The sequence below is a fragment of the Schistocerca nitens genome, chromosome 5 (genome assembly GCF_023898315.1).
Source record: "Schistocerca nitens isolate TAMUIC-IGC-003100 chromosome 5, iqSchNite1.1, whole genome shotgun sequence".
In the NCBI taxonomy this organism is placed as follows: domain Eukaryota; kingdom Metazoa; phylum Arthropoda; class Insecta; order Orthoptera; family Acrididae; genus Schistocerca; species Schistocerca nitens.
In genome coordinates, this window is record NC_064618.1 from 132,763,171 (window position 1) to 132,778,852 (window position 15,682).

General features: G+C 41.4%; 1 protein-coding gene across 2 annotated transcripts in view; it reads left to right on the forward strand.

The window, feature by feature from the left end:
• Nucleotides 1-15,682, forward strand: part of LOC126259539 (L-asparaginase-like) — a 419,333-nt gene that overhangs the window by 325,217 nt on the left and 78,434 nt on the right. For both annotated transcript variants that reach the window (XM_049956415.1, XM_049956414.1), the window contains exons 5-6: nt 8,714-8,924; nt 9,027-9,139. In XM_049956415.1, the coding sequence (XP_049812372.1) occupies nt 8,714-8,924; nt 9,027-9,139 (324 nt within the window). The remainder of the gene's footprint in view (nt 1-8,713; nt 8,925-9,026; nt 9,140-15,682) is intronic.

The following is a 15,682-nucleotide window of genomic DNA, read 5'->3' on the forward strand; positions in this document are numbered from 1 at the left end:
ATTCAACTATCTTTCTTCATGGACATCACATGAGGAGAAAGCAGGACTGTAAGGAGGGTGTGTAAGGGCTTCCCAGAAAAGCTTCTGGTCTTACTCAAAACATGTGGGTGGGTCTACATGTTACCAAGGTCATTTTGACTACACTTCAGATGTTTAGTTGGGAAGCCTTTACATATCCTTCACACAGCTCCAATCTCTCTCCATGCAATTTCCATGTCTTTTTGGCCCTGAAGAAAGAGGTTTGTAGCCATCAATTTACTTTGGACAAAGAGGTGTGCACCTCTTTGTCCAAAATATAATCATGGTTCCATAGGCAACTGCAAACATTTTTCCATGAAGGTACTGGCCATCTTGTCCCACAGTGGGGTAAATGTATTAACGGTTGTGATAATTACTTTTGAAATAATAAGTAGTTTATTTGCTTTTTTTCAATCTGTCTCTTTTGTGTTTGACTTCCCCTTCTACAGTGCTGGGACTGCTGTTTGGCAGGTGGACTGGTCTGAAGGATTGCATTGGGCGGGGTAAGCAGGGGGGGGAGGGGGGGAGGCAGGAAGCATGTGGTGCCTTGAAGGGAGCCAGCATATTCATTGTACAGCAATGTGGGAGAGAGAAGCAGCAAGTGCACAGGATAAGGAATGCTGCAACATGCGGGCACCTGAACTGGTGAGTTCATGCCGTGCATGATGGTAACAGTTCATTCTGGAAACATCCCCCAGGCTGTGGCTAAGCCATGTCTCTGCAATATCCTTTCTTCCAAGAGTGCTAGTTCTCCAAGGTTCGCAGGAGAGCTTCTGTGAAGTTTGGAAAGTAGGAGACGAGGTACTGATGGAAGTAAAGCTGTGAGGACATGGTGTGAGTCGTGCTTGGGTACCTCAGATGGTAGAGCACTTGCCCGCGAAAGGCAAAGGTCCGAAGTTCGAGTCTCAGTCCGGCACACAGTTTTAATCTGCCAGGAAGTTTCAGTACGAAGGAATTAATAGGGAGGGGTAACAATATGGAGGAGTTAATTTGGGAGGGGGCGACAAGGCACAAGAAAGATAGGCTGTATTGGGTAGAGGCTGTGGAGGGTGTAGGTGCACTGGCTTAGTGGATATTGAGGCCAGGAGGTTTATGAGAGAGTAGGGTGTGTTGTAAGGATAGCTCCCATCTGTGTATTTCAGAAAAGTTTGTGTGGGCGAAGGATCCATATAACACAAGCAGGGAAGCAGCCAGTGAACTCTAGCATGTTCTGTCACCAAGTAGTCAGCTGTAGCCTTGGCCACAGTTTGCTAGTGACCATTCATTCTGGTGACAGCCAGTTGGTAGTCATGCCCACTTAAGGTGCTGTGCAGAAATTTCAACAGAGCTGGTAAATGACATGTCTGCTTTCACAGGTGGCCCTGCCTCTGATGGGATACTATAAGCTTGCCATAAGACTATAGTAGGATGTGCTGGCTGGACAAATCGGGCAGGTCTTGCACCTGGGTCTTCCACAGTGGCATGTCTCCTGTAACAAAGGGTTGAGAGTGGATGTGCCATGTGAAATCACTGGCCCCATTGCCCAACTCTCATTGCATTCCTATCCCATGCACCTGCTGCCTGTCCCTACTGAACCTGTTTCCTGCATGCCTCTTTCTCCCTCCATACACTTCACCCAACACATCCTTTCACCCCATTCTACCTACCAAACTGCAGTTCCATCAATGTATGTTCAGCCAGCACAATGTAGTTGCACAGGAGAGAGAGAGAGAGAGAGAGAGAGAGAGAGAGAGAGAGAGAGAGTGTGTGTTTGTGTGTGTGTGTGTGTGTGTGTGTGTGTGTGTGTGTGTGTGTGTTGGTAGCGGGTGGGGGAGCAGGTGCCTGTTCATTAAAGGATTTGTTTGAAAGCTTACAAAGTTTTCATTCTTTTTTGTGTGCCTATTGATTACTCAATGTTTCTTCTATTTTGTGAGTGGGATCCTTTACTCCTAATTTATTTATATAGTAAAATGCCTTAGATAGGTTAGAGAAAACACCAACTGGTGATATTTTATTATTTAATGTTCGTAACATTTGGTTAGTGAATGTGTAACTGGTATTCTCTGCCGAGTAACTCTTCTGAAATCCAAACTTTGATCCACTAAGTTTATTATTGTTCCTCAGGTAGGATACTATTCTAGAGTATATCACCTCAAAAATTTTGGAAAATGATGTCAGTAGTTGAGTACATTTGTAGTTACTGACATCTCTTCTTTTAAATTTTTTTTGCAGAGGAGTTCCAATCTCTCTTGAAAAATGCCCAGGTCAATGATGTGTTACATATTTCAGTGTGATAAAACTTGTTACATGGAAACAATTGTTTAGTACTCTGTTGAAAACACCATCAAATCCAGATGAGCTTTTGTTTATGAAAGAATATATAATTTATGATGGAGAATCGGGTGAGACATCCATATTATTGAATTTTATGTGAATTGCTTTTTTGACATTCTGTTTTGGTTTTTCATTCGAGCTTTTTGTCCCTCTGTTTTCTGCTACAGTTAAGAAATTAGTACTAAATGTACTTGCTACCTTTATCTGGTCATTTATAGTTTATTCCTACTCCATACCTTATCCTGTGTGATTTGACAGTGTTATTGGTAGAGGGTGCCTGGATGCCCTTCTTGTTGCCACCCCTGGTCTTCCCCCCTCCCCGCCAGATGGAATTTGTGTACCCCAGCTGTCTGCATTTTGTGTTATTCCATCTAAAAGTGTAAGGATATTTTTGGACTGGTATTCATATGGTTGGATGTGGGGGAACTAACTAAAAACCATATCCCGGCTGTCCAATGCACTACCTGTCATCATTAATCTGCCAAGCAGATTCGACTTTGGGCCAGCAACTCTCTGAACTCCTGAACTTCGGAAGTGGCATGCTAACATGGGCAGCTGTCCGGATGGGTTTTTGATCATTTAGAGTCCTGCCATTTCAATCAATAGTGACGTTGTTCTGTCTCTCATTACACTACATTCCATATAGATGTAAGTCCAAATTTAGGGATAGAAAAGTTCCATTAGATACATGCAAGTAGCAGTGTTCTTTGGAAGCTGCCTGACAAGTAGTATCATATTGTAAATAGCTCACTGTTTATGCAGGTGTAGGTAAATATTTTCTTTGAGAAATTCCATCATAATCAAGTAGATATTAAGCTACCAATATCAGATAAGCAGCAGCTACTTAGAATAGCTGAGGAGACGTCAATGTTTTTTCACAGTAGCAGCTTTCTTTCCAATTTACTTGATTACCAGAAATAAACATAAAATGTGTCTATTTAAAAAGCAGATAAAAATTCATTTGAAACCTTTCTGAGAGACAGTCTTCATTCAGTCAGAACTAACTATGTAAGCATAGACCAGATATGGCTTGAATTCAAAGAAATATTGACAACAATTGAGAGATTTATACCAGATAAATTAATAAGAGATAGAACTCACCTCCCATGGGATATAAAGCAGGTCAGAACACTGTAGCGGAAGCAATGACAAAAACCTGCCATTTCACGAGTATAGCATGAATATCAGGAATCTGGTGAAACATCAAATCTCTGACATCGCTGTGGCCAGAAAAAGATCCTGCAAGAACGGGACCTACAACTACTGAAGAGTGTCATTCAGTGTGACAGAAGTGCAAACCTTCCACAAATTGCTGCAGATTTCAGTTCTGGGCCATCAGCAAGTGACAGCGTTCAAACCATTCAATGAAACGTCATCAGTATGGGCTTTCGGAGCCGAAGGCCCACTCATGTACCATTGATGACTCCATGACACAAAGCTTTATGCCTTACCTGGGCCTGTCATCACTGACATTGGACTGTTGATGACTGAAAAAATGTCGCCTGATCGAATGAGTCTTGTTTTAAATTGTATCATGTAGATGGACGTGAATCCATGGACCATGCATGTCAGTATGGGACTGCTGCAGCTGTTGGACCTCCCTAATTGTGTGGGGAGTGTGCAGTTTGAGTGGTATGGGACCGTGATATTTCTAGATATGACTCCAACAGGTGACACGTATCTAAGCATCAATCTGATCGCCTGCATCCATTCATGTATATTGTGCATTCCAACAGACTTGGGCAATTCCAGCAGGACAGCGTGACACCCCACAGGTCCTGAATTGCTACAGAGTGGCTTCAGGAACAGAGTGGCTCCACTTCCACTGGCCACCAACCTCACTAGACATGAACATTATTGAGCATATCTGGGATGCCTTGCAACTTCCTGCCCAGAAGAGATCTCCACCCCCTCATACTCTTATGGATTTATGGACAACACTGCAGGACTCATGGTGTCAATTCCCTCCAGCACTACTTCAGACATTAGTCGAGTCCATGACACATCATGTTGCAGCACTTCTGTGTGCTTACGGGGGTGCTACACAAAATTAGGAAGGCGTACCAGTTTCATTGGCTCTTCAGTGTAGTTCCCACAGTGAAGTTCTGTCTCAAAATCTAGCAGAAAATCCAGAGGGATTCAGGTCATATATAAATTACAACAGTGGCAAGTCACAGTGAGTATGATAGCAATTGTAATGTTACCAATGACAATACTACTGAAGTGGAATTACTAAATGTGTTTATCTGAAATTCCTTTTCCAAAGAAGACAGAGTAAATATTCCAGAATCCAAATCAAGAACAGCTGCCAGCAAGAGTAACTTGGAAATAGATATCCTCAGTGTAGTGAAGCAACTTAAATTACCTAATACAGGAAGGTCTTCTGGTCTAGATTGTATACCAGTTAGGTACCTTTCAGGGTATGCTGATATAATAACTCCATATCTAGCAATCATATACATCACTTGCTCAACAGAAGATCAGTGCATGAAGACTGGAAAGTTGTACAGGTCACATCAATACTCAAGAAAGAAAATAGGAGCATTCTGCTGAATTATAGACACATATCACTGACGTCAATTTGCAGCATGGTTTTGTAGCATATATTGCATTTGAACATTATGAATTACCTCAAAGAAAATGATCTGTTGATATATAGTCAGCACAAATTCAGAAAATATCATTCTTGTGAAACACAAGTAGCTCTTTGTTCTCATGAAGTAATGAGAAACTATCAGTGGGGATCTCAAATTAATTCCATACTTCTAAAAATATTCAGTTTTCTCTGGCATATGTTGTTCTTTGCTGAGAGAGTTTGAATACAACTTTTCCATGTATTATCTACAGTGGATTTCAGATCTGTATTTCGACCAACATCCATTGAACCATTTGCTGTTCATACAGCACTGAACCGGAATGTTGGCCTTCTGTGGATATTTCCTAGTATAACAACAAAAACTGTGAGTTGATTTCATTCTGATGAGTGCAATATCATTTTGTTATAATTCGTAAGCTCTAGATTTGTGTTATGTATTGTAAGATGTTGAGACATCTGTAGAATATTAGCCGGCCGAAGTGGCTGTGTGGTTCTAGGCGCTGCAGTCTGGAGCCGCGAGACCGCTGCAGTCGCAGGTTCGAATCCTGCCTCGGGCATGGACGTGTGTGATGTCCTTAGGTTAGTTAGGTTTAACTAGTTCTAAGTTCCAGGGGACTAATGACCTCAGAAGTTGAGTCCCATAGTGCTCAGAGCCATTTGAACCATTTTGTAGAATATTAGACTACCAGATATCAGCTATCAGAATTTTTTGTGATTGTCTTTGGAATAGGAGAATTTACATGCTGGACTGGCATAAAGACAGCTATTCCTATACCTTTCTTTTCTTGGGATTTAAGGTTTCACTTCACACTTGAACATCAGCTTGTTCCTTATTCTACACTTTCTGCTATCTGCTGATGAAGGAATTTCTAAATATTCTGAAGCACAGGGAGTCAATTGTAATTTCTAATTTGTCACCTCTGCTCCTTGTATTAACTATTTCAGGAAATGGCAAACAGACACTTCTGTCATGAGTAAAATGAGGTATTTAAACTGCAATACAGGAAGTTTTCAGCAGCTCAAAACCAATCATTATATGATTTAGACAAGATATATTTATGATGCAGAAAGTGGCAATTGATCCTAATTAATGAAAAGTGTCAGGTCATCCTCATGAGTATCGAAAGGCTTCTGTTAAATTTCAGATACATGATAAATCACACAAATCTAAAGGCTGCCAAATCAACTGATTACCTGGGGATGACAATTACAAACAACTTAAATTGGAAACATAGCATAGATAATGTTGTGGGGAAGGCAAACCAAAGACTGTGTTTTATTGGCAAAACTGTTAGAGGATGCAACATATCCACTAAAGGGACTGCCTGCACTATCTTCATCTGTCCTCTTCTGGAGTATTGCTGTGCTGTATGGGATCCTTACCAGATAGTAGAGATGGAGGATGTCAACATCATTTGAGGAAGGGTATCTTGTTTTTTATTACTGCGAAATATGAGAGTGTGTGTCATGGATATGGTAAGGCTAGTAATAGTTAAAACAAAGGCATTATTTGTTATGATGAGGTCTTTTCATGGAATTTCAATCACCAGCTTTCTCCTCTGAATGTGAAAATATTTTTTGAAGCCCACCTACATACAGAAAATGATCATCATAATTAAATAAGAGATATCAGAGCTTGTACAGAAAGATTTAAATGTTTCTTTCTCCCATGCACTGTTCAAGAGTGGAATGGTAGAGAAATAGTGTCAAAATGCTTTGATGAACACACTGCAAGGCACTTAAGTGTCAATTGCAGGGTAGTCACATAGATGTGGATGTACATTAAATTTATCTAGGATAAGCATGAATAGCATTTAGCAGTACAGTGATAATTTATTGTTAGAGCAGTATACAGATTAAGATTCTATGATCTGTGTCTCTTTTGTTAATGTATGAATTGAATCATGCCTGCATCTCTACAGTTTTTGGACAGTTTTTATTTCTGTATGTGGTCAGTGGTATTATGTATAAGGTAATGCAGTTTTCAGATTTATGGAATGAGAATACCATAGATTTATTATTAAAATCTTGATTTGCCAATATCCTCAGAACTGGAAGATGTTAAAAAAGACCACAAATTAGAATACATTGGAATACAATAGCATTAAGAAGAGTAACTATGCAAAAACTGTTTAGAGTACATAACAGGATACAAATTTGTGGTGTCATTAACTAATTTCAGTGTTAACATCCTTGAGGAAATGTCAACTGTGTAACAAAGCAGAATTAAAATTTTATTGCTATAATTACTAGTTGTACTATTTTTTTTAAATTACCACATAATATCCCCCTTTTAATTGTTATATTACATTGTATTTCCATTTCATAATACTGCACTGTCACCTGGTGGCATCTGTGATAACCTGTGAGCCCATGTACATAGTGCCAGTCAGTCTGTTTGCTGCATTGATCTTGTTAACATTGATAAAAACTGTGTCTGGGCAGGATGACTTTTCTTATGTGACATTCAGTTTGCAACAACAAAGTTTGGTCAGTATGTTTCACACACACATACAGTAAATATGACTGTATGGTATGTTTTTACTGGTATTTTATTGCATATAGCTTCTTGCCATTTATTTTGGACCACATTTGTATAATTTTATTGTATTTTGTTCCACAGTTGACATTTCCATAAGGATGTCAACGCTGAAATGGCTTAGCATCTTACCTATTCTCCTAATGTAAACTCCAGTTGTTTCTATCCTGGTATGTACTCCCAACAACATTTGCATAACTGCTGCTGTCAATGAAACTTTCTGGCATTTTAAAACTGTGCCAGATTGAGACACAAACTCAGGACATTTGCATTTAGTGGGCAAGAGCTCTACCATCTGAGCTATGAGACGAGCTACTGGCGGAATTAGAGCTGAGAGGGCAGATCATGAGTCGTGCTTGGGTAGCTCAGATGGAAGAGCACTCATCCGCAAAAGGCAAAGGCCCTGAGTTCGAGTCTCGGTCCGGCACACAATTTTAATCTGCCAGGAAGTTCATATCAGTGCACATTCCTCTGCAGAGTGAAAATATCACTCTGCCCTTGTTAATGCTATTGTATTCTGAAGTATTCTAATGTGCGACATTTTATAACAACTTGCAGATCAGAAGATGATTCTTTAAGAGATTGAAATTAGTAAGCACTGTTTTCTACAGTGTGATGTTGGCAAATAAAGGTTTTAATAAAAAATCTGCTGTATTCAAGTTTGCAGATTGCCCTCTCCATTATGACTGTCAGGTATTTACAGTTAACTGAACAACTTCAAAATAAAACATAAATCGGACAGCTGTCTGTAACAAGCAAAAATACACTTGTGAAGGACTGTTTCCAGCTCAGGATGGGAGTGCTTTCCCTTTAAATATACTGAGGATGTTAATACAAATGTGACTGTTGCAAATAATTGTTTTAATTTGTTTTAAAAATTGTGCACTGTCATCCAAAAAGCAAAGGTGATTCAAGAATGTTCCAAAATATTTTCCTACTTGATGTTCCCAGTTTAAGGATATGAAAATTTTCTCTAAGATTACTGAGAATAGTTTTGTTGAAATACAATCTCTTTGGCTGGCTGCTCCTTTAACTCTGAATTTTTCCCTGTGCTGATGAATTCTAATGCAAGCTGTAGCTTGGCATGTGTGGTTTTTTTTGTTATGAGCTATGCTGTTATAAATTAAATGTACTGTTTATATTACCTGCATTGTTAAGAAAATATTCTCCAACCGCCCTTTAAAATGCAATACTGTGATGTGTAAGTGACAACATTGATTGATTTATTTTCTTCTTCATTCCTGCAGATTCCATTATTTGAGACAAGAGGTGATGGAAGAGAGAATTTTCTGGGTGCGCTTATCTTGGCAGGCAACTACAGCATTCCAGAGGTAACTGTTTACTTTGGGCACAAGCTCTTCAGGGGAAACAGAACAACAAAAGTGAGCTCTGCGAGTTACAGTGCCTTTGATTCTCTCAACTTCCCACCTCTGGCTACTGTTGGCATTGATATTGAAGGTATATGTTCACTTAGATTTGACAAAATATTCAGTTTTCTCTGGCATGTGTTGTTCTTTGCTGAGAGAGTTTGAATACAACTTTTCCATGTATTATCTACAGTGGATTTCAGATCTGTATTTCGACCAACATCCATTGAACCATTTGCTGTTCATACAGCACTGAACCGGAATGTTGGCCTTCTGCGGATATTTCCTAGTATAACAACAGAAACTGTGAGTTGATTTCATTCTGATGAGTGCAATATCATTTTGTTATAATTCGTAAGCTCTAGATTTGTATTATGTATTGTAAGATGTTGAGACATCTGTAGAATATTAGCCGGCCAAAGTGGCCGTGCGGTTCTAGGCGCTGCAGTCTGGAGCCGCGAGACCGCTGCGGTCGCAGGTTCGAATCCTGCCTCGGGCATGGATGTGTGTGATGTCCTTAGGTTTAGTTAGGTTTAACTAGTTCTAAGTTCCAGGGGACTAATGACCTCAGAAGTTGAGTCCCATAGTGCTCAGAGCCATTTGAACCATTTTGTAGAATATTAGACTACCAGATATCAGCTATCAGAATTTTTTGTGACTGTCTTTGGAATAGGAGAATTTACATGCTGGACTGGCATAAAGACAGCTATTCCTATACTTTTCTTTTCTTGGGATTTAAGGTTTCACTTCACACTTGAACATCAGCTTGTTCCTTATTCTACACTTTCTGCTATCTGCTGATGAAGGAATTTCTAAATATTCTGAAGCATAGGGAGTCAATTGTAATTTCTAATTTGTCACCGCTGCTCCTTGTATTAACTATTTCAGGAAATGGCAAACAGACACTTCTGTCATGAGTAAAATGAGGTATTTAAACTGCAGTACAGGAAGTTGCTTTAAATTATGATTAATATGGCATTAGGTCACCTTTGGTGCCAAGAGAATGAGATGCAATATGGGCTGGTGTATGATAGTATTTTAACTTTAAATTGCATATCACCTAAGTCCAGGTTGAAAATCTAATGTGTGGTACCCTTCTATTCTGACTAGAGTGCCTCACACTTTTCTCTGTAATATGTTATTTATTCATATACTTTGTTTTTCACTGCTCCATTAATTCTTCATTTATGAATTTCTAATCAGCATTCCGTAAAATATGTACTAACTCATTCCATGACCAAGAAGCTTTGGCTTCATAGTCTCAAGGGACCTGATAAATAAGTAAATACAGCTTGTACTTCATTTTTTTAAGTTCAGGTAGGCCAAATTATAGCCAGAATCAGTTGCCATTTGTAGTGGATTTTTACACAACAGTTACTTGAAACTTGTAATACACTGATTCAATGCTATATATACAATGACTTGTCCATGGAATTGATTTTGTCAGTATTCTGGATGGAGCTTCATTGAAGGATATATTCTCATTACTAAAATATAGTTTTTACTTAGCTGATTGTCTTGAAATTGGCTTTGCTGTGCATTTTAACTCTTCAAATATTAGAACAACAAAATTTAATATTCATTTGCTTCCTTGAGCTATCAATTCCACTTACAGTGTCTGCTTTCCATCACATCACAAGCTCAACTTTTTTCCATTACTACCCAACATCCAACCAAGTGTATGCAAAGAAGAAATATGGAGATAAAATGTAAATCAAAAAGGTTTACATAGTTGTGTGGTGCTCTCTTGACCACCAAACATCACCTTTTGACACCAAAACATACTATGTGACTATGTTCTTTGATTTCAGTCTGAGTTATTCCTTGCTACTGTTTGCATGTATTCTTCATGTGTAATACTCAAGTAATGAATAACATTCAACAATTTCTTTAGTTTGTTTATCCAACCATGATGGCAGTGACTGAGTTAACCACATTCGGGACCCCTCCACCCTGTTTCTTTGCATTATATCAATGATTTTGTATCCCACAGTGTGTGTCCACTATAAACAGTGTAGTTTCTGCCATCCAGTGATCTGCATTCCATCCTCCCCATACCTGCTTCAGACTTCAGTTGTGAAGCCCAAGTTCCAACATCAGTGCAAGAGACACATGATGGATTTAACCTATCCCAGACCTCACTGGTGGAAACAGTGTACGCTGTCTGCTTTGTTTGCTCGAGGTCACACTAACCATAGTGCATCGCATACTGCCCATTATCATGGTTTTGTGCCTATGAAAACCTGCTAGTACTGTGCATTGTGTGAATGTGTAACATGCATCACCACCAGTGTTTCATGGTCAGCATATATTGGATTGTTACCAACACACGATACCGCAGGGTGTCATATGACTGCTAGATCCACTCTCTGTTCATATTTCGCTGTTCTCTCTGCCAGCTGCAGCTGCCACATCCATGCCAGGGCCATTTCATGCACCGTCTGCACCATGATCCTTCCAGGGTCTTTATCCTCTGCCTCGTGCAGACCTTGGGCAATGCTGCAAACCAGACTCTTGGTTCACATGCATGCCTGCTGCCACTCTTTTCAGTTAACCATGGTAGTCTCTTCCATTCCAGCTGACCACAAGCCTACCACATCATGCACCTCGTGTGTCTTTGTCTTGCCACATCCAGTGGGACCTTGGTTGACACATCACTCTGACCTTGGACCCCACACAATACGTTCTATTGAAATTTTACTTCTGCCATCATACGGTCCTCCCTGATGCTACCCACATCTCATGATGCACCAGCTCATCCTACACTTGGACAGCATGTTGAAATGGACAGATTTCTGAAACTGGTACTCCTGCAGAAAGACAACACCAAAACATGGTTTGCATTGGTAGACAATTTTCTGGACACCCATGGCATCATTGATTATGACACAAACTTTTTCTGCTTAGTCAGTCACACCAACCTCAACAGTGATTTGGTGCTTTGCACTCCCACCCAGCATAAATACGCCACTGCTAAAGCTGTTATTATCAAACACCTTTCATTCATCACATCATTCATGATGAACATGTGGTATCCTGAACTCTGCCACAGCTTTGATGCCACTTGTGGGCCCAAGTCGACCCTGGGCTCATACTAGACATCACACTGTGGATGCTGTGGCTTTTTTAACTTCCTCATAAACTGCAGTTATAGCTTCTTTCACACTAGTCTGACACTCTGGATAACAAACTTCACCTTGTAGACCAAGTGACTGGATCATCCACCACAGATAGTCAGTCCCAAGCACTGGCAATTATTCTGATGATAAAGTTGGCAACAGCACCTCCCTCCACCACCCCCTGTATATTCGCTCAAGTAGCAGGGCTCACACAAGAGCAAGCAAAAAAAAAAAAGAGCACAGTGATACACAGCCACAGGGTGGCAACCTGCACATGCTCTCTCCATCAGATCTCCAACTGACACTGACTGCAGTGGAAGCTAACTTTGAATGTATGGCAGACTTCCACTGAAGCTCAACAGATGGTATGCACGACACATGAGACACTTCCACAGTTGGTCTACTCCCTCTGTTGGTCTCACCACATTTGGTGATGCAGTGAGGAATTGCCAAGTACCATCTAAAGTCCCAAACTCCGTCTGCAGGCCGGTATAGGCATTCCGATCCACAATGATCCCAGAAAGTAGCTTGTCAAACATCTTTCATTGAATGTTTCCTCCAACTTGAGTGGGAGACTATACATATCTGATCACAACTCATATATTCAATTCCTTGTTGACACTGGCGAAGATGCCATCATCCCTACTTCCTTGGCACCTGGTAATATCTTTGCAACCAAACTTGTGATACGCACAATTAACAAGTCTCACATCAGCATGCACAGGGCAGTTGACCTCAGAGTCTGTCTTACCCTATGTCTGAACTTTACATGGACATTTCATGTTGCTGACATCAATAAACCAGTGCTTGGTATGACTTTTTCAAACACTTCAATTTATCTCCAGATGTCCAGACAGCATCTCTACTGCATCACATAACTGGATCACATATACCATGCTCATTTGGCCTTTCTGGCATGGCCACTGCTAGTTCACAGACCCACTGCTTCATGCTCTCTCAGAGCGCTCTACATTGATGGCTCAACTCACCTCCTCCTTGGTCAAGTGTACATTCATGCGCTCTGCTTCTACAACTTTCTGTGCTCACAATGTCGAGCTCGAAGATTAATTAATGATGCATCACATAAACTGTTATATGCTCATTGCATGTTCTGTCACCTAACCATCACACAGCCGATGTGTTCAAACATCATGCCTGCAGCAGTTGCCGTGCCCTCTACGGCAGCTCAGCAACATTAACTACTGCAGCACACTAAGTGTAGTGACATTACACACGCCCCTCCCCCCCCTCCCCCCAGTGTCTTTTCATAGTCCATTCATCCCTCCCCCATGACTCAATAGCAATATTTTCTCTCACATGCATGCATGATGCTAAATAGCCATGATTACAAAATGGTATTGTATTGTATGTTAACTGGGGGCCTAGAAATGATGGCGAGGCTCCGTCCCCGCTGTCCCTGGTGTTCCCTCTGCAGCTGCAGTGGTCCACAACCCCATGATGACTACCGCAGTCCACTTCACCCCTCCGCCACCCCACACCGAACCACTCTTTCAGGGTTATTGTGTGGTTCGGCCCCTGGTGGAACCCCCTCCCCCCCTCCCCAAGGAACATCTCACACCAGATGAGTGTAACCCCTATGTTTGCATGGTAGAGTAATGGTGGTGTATGCGTGCATGCAGAACTTGTTTGCACAGCTTTTGTCGACATAGTGTAGCTGAGGCAGAATAAGGGGAACCAGCCTGCATTCGCCAAGGCAGATGGTGAACTGCCTAAAAACCTTCCACCTCACTGGACCTCGATACAAGTCCGCTGGACGAATTTGTGCCAGGGACCAGGTGCTCCTTCCCAGTCTGGAAAGCTGTGCGTTAGATCGCACGGCTAACCGGGCGAGCTTACAAAATGGTACTTGCTACAAGATTTTAACATTACAGACTGCCTCCTTGCACCATAATGCCCACTGTCTCACTCCAAGGAAATTATGTCACACGGATGCGATCATTCAAGAACTTCTTAATACCAGTATCACCCACCCATCAGACAGGAACTGGTCATCTCCCACCCACCTCCCACACACTGATTATGTGGAGACCATAGAGCTTTGAACGGTCACACTATAATGGACAGTTATATGATTCCCAACATTCAGGACTTCACACAGCTTCTCAAAGGTACATTTGTCTTTAGTGGAGGAGGAGGAGATTAGTGTTTAACGTCCCGTCGACAGCGAGGTCATTAGAGACGGAGCGCAAACTCGGCTGAGGGAAGGATGGGGAAGGAAATCGGCCGTGCCCTTTCAAAGGAACCATCCCGGCATTTGCCCGAAGCGATTTAGGGAAATCACGGAAAACCTAAATCAGGATGGCCGGAGACGGGATTGAACCGTCGTCCTCCCGAATGCGAGTCCAGTGTGCTAACCACTGCGCCACCTCGCTCGGTTGTCTTTAGTGTACTTGGTTTCTGTAAAGCAAAGCAAATTCCAATGTTCAAAGATGACATTTCTAAAACAGCACTCATAACCCTATTAGGCCTCATTGAGTACTGCTTTATGCTGTATGACCTCAAATATGCAGTCCTGACCTAGCAGTGAATTATTGACTCTTTACTATTACAACCTCCCATTTTCTTATGCTTATGCTTAGGTCAATGACATTCTGATTTTTTTGCCCTCTGTTGAGGAACATGAACACCACCTGGCTCACATAAAGGCTACACTCCATGATGGCAGCATCGAGATTAACCAGGAAAAATCACAACTAGCACATGGTTCCATAACTTTCCTTGGGCGTACTGTGACCACCAAAGGTGTCTGTCCAACATCCCGACAAGTAGATTTCATTTGCAACTTTCCACTGCCTGCACATTATCAGGAACTGCTCTGGTTTCTTGGTGCTGACAACTTCTACTGCTGATACCTGCCACATGCAGCTTCTGTCCAGGCGCATCTTACAGATGCTTCAGGCAGGAAAAGTACCTCCGGCAAATGGAAAATACCTGATCCAAGATTTTGAGGCTCTCAAATCGGCACTCTTCCATGCCATTGCACTGTTTTAAAGAGTACCTGACACACAGATCTGTCACAACTTTTGCGAGCAATATGTCGATAGGTGTGTTGTTGCAATAACACATCAGCGACACCACTGAACTGCTCAGATTCTTAAAAAACCCTCGTGAGTTGGCAGCGCAAGTGGTCAACATTTGACTATAAACTTCTTGTCGTCCATGAAGCAGCCCAACATTTTTGTGATGACATTGAAGGACATACATTCACCATTCTTACTGATGATAGGCCCCTCACAGATGCCATCCAGAACCTGACTGAAGACCTCTGCCCAAGAAGATTCTGACACATGGGCATAATTGGATAGTCTCTATATAATGTGGTTGCAGATTATTTGTCGCATGTGAGTTTCATCACCACTCTTGTCGACATGAATGAACTGGCCTGACTTCATAAGGATAACCTCAAGCTATCCAGTTTACAATAGAATTCCACATGTGCGCTAACCTTTGAGCCGTGTTGCTCACTGGGTTCCTCTTTACCAATCTGGGTAACACATTGACAGGCACCCTTCACCCACTCTTACCTATACCACTTCAGCTAACTGGTTTTTTATCCATCCATGATCTACCCCATCCTGGCATCAGAGTTGCAGCATATTTCAACACCGAACATTTCATATCGGCATGGGTCAGGAGTGACTGTTGTAACTGGACTTGTGCATGCATAACCTGTCAGAGGAACAAGGATGAATGGCATGCATAACAGCCC